The 5400-nt window shown below is 32.6% G+C and overlaps 1 protein-coding gene across 1 annotated transcript; it reads left to right on the forward strand.

Annotated features, from left to right (window-relative positions):
• Positions 1-807: 807 nt before the first annotated feature.
• LOC112009898 (small ribosomal subunit protein eS12) lies at positions 808-4333 on the forward strand. The gene is made up of 5 exons (XM_024042252.2): positions 808-942; positions 1034-1072; positions 1612-1903; positions 3956-4021; positions 4104-4333. The coding sequence occupies exons 2-5, from the start codon at positions 1065-1067 to the stop codon at positions 4161-4163; spliced, it is 426 nt and encodes a 141-aa protein (XP_023898020.1). The 5' UTR covers positions 808-942; positions 1034-1064; the 3' UTR covers positions 4164-4333.
• Positions 4334-5400: the final 1067 nt, after the last annotated feature.

Genomic DNA, 5400 nt, shown 5'->3' on the forward strand with positions numbered 1-5400 from the left:
TTCTTTTTTAGAAACAACATATTCCATGAAAATAAAACTAGAAAGCTAGACTATCCTCGATAATTATTAGGGGTGACAATTCGTGTTTGCGTGTTAGGTTTGTGTCGTATTAACTCGTGAGTATTAAATTATATGGGTCAACACCGTGTCGTGTCAACTCATGAGAATCCGACTATACGGGTCAAGACTAACCCATTATATTTATTAAACGGGTCAAGATTTATCAATCCTAACACAATTCATTTATTAAATAGGTCAGTCGTGTTGACCTGTTTATCAAATTTTATCAAAATAAAAAAAAAATGAAAAATGAAACAAATAAATTTTTTTAATATAAAATTCAAAATTAATGAGTAACTGCATCACAAATAATCATTTAAAACTAAAGCATAACTCAATATTACAAATAATCAATCACAATATATCAAAGAAAGTAAACCACAACAACTAATAAATTTATATACCTAGGTTTGAATGGTATATTGGTAAAATGTTACTTAATTAAACAGGCTAAACGGGTCAAACAAGTTCCATGGGTTGAAAACTAACCCAACCCGTTTATTAAACGGATCAGTCATGCCAATCTAAATATGATACGAACTTATTAAGTCTAACTCATAATTTGCTAATTTTATATCGTGTTATATCATATTTGTAGGTCTAGTCCAATTCTGCCGGCCCTAATAATTTATTAAGGGATGTTGACAGTCCTTTACTCCTTTGGACATTTGAAGGAAGCCCAAGCCCAAGCCCAATCTCGGCCCATTATTGGTGGCATAAGAAAAGAAAAGAAGTAGGGTTTTAGGGTTTGCCATATAAAATACGTCGTTTATCAAATCCTTTAATTTCGCTTCTCTTTTGTCGCCAAAACACACACCCTTTGCTTGTTGCTTCGGCTGCCGCTGCTGCCGCCTCCTCCTCATCTTCTTCTTCTTCTTCAAGGTCTCTCTCTCTCTATTTCGTTGTCTCTGTTTGTAAGCTGTTATTTCTTGGGATCTGATATTTATGCCTTCTTCTTTTTGTGTTATTTCAGGAACTTTAAAGAGTTTTTTTACGCATCGACAATGTCAGGGTAAGCAATCGTATGATGATTTTCCCGTCAATCTTACTTCTGTTTCTGAACATGTTTTGAATATCGATTAAAGTACCTCTTTTTTTTTCTTTTTTCTTTTTTGAAATTTAATTATAATGACTAATTTTTGGCTGCTACCGTCTTGTTGTTTTTAAGAATTTTTTAAAACAAAGTAACATGAATAATTTTTTTGGATTTTGTTGCACTAAAGACTGAAGTTTAGGCTACTGTTTGAGTCAATTGGGAGTTAATGTTAGAAAGTCTTATTTTCTAGGCTTGTAGATACAGTTCATTTACACACTTTTAATAGTGGCACATGGATTACCTAGACCTTATGTTATTGAATTAGAAAATTGACCCATGTTGGGTATACTTATTGAGATGAAAATGACTGTTCAAAGCAATGGATCTATGAATAAAAACTCTTAGCTCTTTGTTTTGACAAGAATCAGGGAACTTGTAAATGTTGACTGTGGGAGAGATAGGAGATGATTGTTGTTTATGGGTTACTCACTGATTTCAATTTATACCTTGAGCAGTGAAGAGGTTGCTGTTCCAGCTGAGGCACCAGCTGCAGCTCCTCTAGGGGAGGCCATGGACATCATGACTGCCTTACAGGTTGTGCTTAGAAAATCACTTGCTCATGGGGGGCTTGCTCGAGGCCTTCACGAAGGTGCAAAAGTGATCGAGAAGCATGCTGCCCAACTTTGTGTACTGGCAGAGGACTGCAACCAGCCCGATTATGTTAAACTGGTTAAAGGACTTTGTGCTGACCACAACGTAAGCTTGATGACGGTCCCAAGTGCAAAGACCCTTGGCGAGTGGGCTGGTGTAAGTATCATTCATTAGGAAGCTTTTGATGCTTTGTGTTTCTTTTGTTTGGATACTTTAATTCTCCATTGCCTTTTGGATGTAAAATGGTGGTTGTGTGTTGTGCTATATAAGACATTTTTAAGTTAAAAGCTTAGCCCTACGAAGCACGTACACCAACATGACACAAGACAAGCTATACGGTAACATGACATGTTGTGGATACAGATTTTTAGATATATTGTATATAGTTTTGGACATATTTATCTATATTTCAGGTTATATAAATAAAAGGTATCAATTAATTTAAAAATAGTAATAGATAGTAAAGAAGTATCATGATAACCATAAATATTTCAATTTAAAAATCAATAAAACAATGAAACTAAACAAGCTAACTATCAACATTATAACATTAATTTTAATAAAAGATTTTCATCAGACTTATTAATAAATAATAATATTTTTTATATAAGTTTAAATAATAATATTAACTTTAAGTCTTTCCTTACATGATTTTCAAAAAAGACTTTATTCATAATAATAGCCCATATGTGAGTCTAATAGCACATATATAATTAGATCTATAGTCCATAACCGGACCCCAATAGAAGTAAAAGTCCCAAACTCTGTAGCCATTTAAAAATAAATAAAATTTAAAAACTAAAAGATTAAAATTAGTAAAGTAAAACCCACAATACCAAGAGCTCTAGATACCCAAACTGAGAAATAGGAGTGGGTAAACAGCTAGACAAGTGGGCAACTGAGACTGGTTGCAGATCCATGAATGAGAGCTGCCTGATGCCCGACGTGCAGAGGGAGAGAGAGGAATAGGGAGTCAGTTTGATGCTAGTATTATTTGAATTTTTGAATTTTTCTGATCTCGTTTTTTCTTCCTTTTTTTTTCCTGTAAAAAAAATTACTTGGTTGACTGTTTCTAGATTGTCCCAGTCAAAAAATTAAGGCTAAAATGCAAAACTGACTCTAGAACTTTCTTCAGATGTCATTTCAGTCCTTTAAGTTTACTTTTTTTCATTTCAGTCCTCTAAGTTTTAAGTTTATTCAATTAAGGTCTTTCTGTTAACTTTTGTTAAAATTTTTTGAAAAAAAAAAATTAGAAAATATTTTTCAATCATTAATTGAATTTTTTTTAATTTAAAAATGTTGAAGAAAAATTTATAAAATTGAAAAATTAACCACAACATATAACAAAAGTTGATGAAAAAGCCTTAATTGAATAAATATAAAAGTTAGAGGACTGAAATGAACAAAATTAAGTTAGAGGACTAAAATGAAATCTAAAGAAACTTAGAAGGTCAATTTTGCATTTTACCCAATAATTAATTTTTTGGACACTCCATGGACAAGCTTGCAGTCATGTCAAATGTGTCTGTGTCCAGCATATGCCAGACACGGACTTGCAGCCCATTTTGTTGTGTCCGTACTTCACAGACTTTGATGATGATTAAAGGTAATAACTGGACATTGAAAGACAAATTGGGAGTTCTGCTTATTGTTCTGGTATTGGTTGTTTATGCAAAGAGGAAGTTTTGCCTTAAAATACAGTCACCATGGTTACAAAAGATGTATGGCAATCATTGCATAATGTTCTGACTTTATTGTAGAGGTGCACCTATCCTTGAATTGTTCTAGTTCTGATTAGAATCTAGAATGATGAAATATAATGAAAATTTTTCCATCCACTTGTATGATGGAACAAAAAATTTTGGCTTTTGTACCAAATAAGAAATTCTTGCTTATGAAAGTAAGTTGTAATAGCTAGTAATGTAAAATATGTTAGTGTATTAGATTTCTAGTTTTTTACAGTTTAACCAACCAGCACTCTAGTGTGGTTAACTGCAGTTACTCCCAAACATTTAAACTTTCATGTAAGATACCTATAATGTTTGATTCCCTCATTTTTTTTTTTTTGGTTTTGTTTCCGTCTTTTAACTGGGTGTTATATAGTCATTATTTGGTTTGCATTGTTTATTTAATCTGGAATTATGATATATATAATTGGCAAAACTGTATTGTAATTCTCTCATGTTGGTTTGTGACTTCTCTATGCAGTTGTGCAAGATTGATTCTGAGGGAAAGGCTAGGAAGGTAGTTGGCTGCTCTTGTGTTGTTGTGAAGGTAAGAATCCAACAAGTATTCATGTAATACAATTTATAGTATTCTATCAAAAGGAGTCACTGAATTTTCTATTGGTTTGCAGGATTTTGGGGAGGTTCATGAAGCTCTTCATATTGTTCAGGAGCATGTCAAGTCTCACTGAGTAACTTAAGAAAATTTGATTTGATGTGATGTTTTATCCATAGAGACCTTACTTTTTGTCCATTTGGTGGAGTCTCACTAGGAGTTTTTGTTGAGTGTTTACTAGTTTATAACTTGAATGGTTCTCATTATTTTCTTTTGAACACTTTAATATATGCTCTACTTTCCCCCCGTTTTGCCTAATTTTACTTTAAAAAATTATGACAAACTATAGAAGAATAGTTCAAATGTGCAAACGAGAGATACTCTACTTTCCCCGTTTTGCTTAATTTTACTTTAAAAAATTATGACAAACTATAGAAGAATAGTTCACATGTGCAAACGAGAGAGATCCCATTAACTGTCAATAAGCTATGTTGAAGGTTTCCTGCCCTAGTGTTCTGCAGGAAAACAGTTTTGTATGAGCATGATGTTATTATTCTTGCAAATTTTGGTGTGGTCGTCTCTGCTTGAGCTAGTGCTTGATGTAGCCAGTGACAGTATTTATCATGTTGCATCATGAGCTACAAGATCACTACTTTGGTACTAACAAGTATTTTGAATGGGAGAAAGCGGTTCAATTTTTAAGGAAAGTAGTATGTTTGATACGTGTGTTTAAACAATAGTTTTTAGAATTTTTGGAAATACGTATGGGTAAAAAAATGTGTGAAAATATGTATAATGTTGTTTAAAAATTGAAAACATGTGTTTGAACTTGCATACCAAACGAGGAGTCTTGAAATCTTGAGCTACAACATCATTTCTCTACAACCGTGTTAAACACAGTTCTTGTCCTCAATTGGTAAATGATAATTGTCTCATTTAGTTGATTTCATTTTTATTCAATACATGTCTCCTTTCTCTTTGGTAGAAAGAGTTGCTATTATTTATTTATAGCTGAGCAACACTACGAGTTTGTTTGGATACAAAACACGTTTGCATTGTATCCAAACACGTTTGCATTTATGAATGAGTTATGTTTTTTGTGTGGGTCTTGTGCACTGTTCACGAGACCCCCGCAAATACGGATTTTAGTAATATTTTTTAAAATTGGATCTTATAATACTATTCATATATTTAAAACTTATTTTACTACAGTATTTTCAGTTTTTAACTTTCAGCAATAAACGATATTTAAATAGCCATTACATTAGGTTTGCCCATAAGGCACTCCTCCTGGAGAGTGCATAGATACATATGGTATGATATAGGACACTCACGAGAAGTTCCAATTTGCAAAGATTCCAAACATTTTTTCT

Source organism: Quercus suber, unplaced genomic scaffold (assembly GCF_002906115.3).
Source record: "Quercus suber isolate HL8 unplaced genomic scaffold, Cork oak 2.0 scaffold_460, whole genome shotgun sequence".
In the NCBI taxonomy this organism is placed as follows: Eukaryota; Viridiplantae; Streptophyta; class Magnoliopsida; order Fagales; family Fagaceae; genus Quercus; species Quercus suber.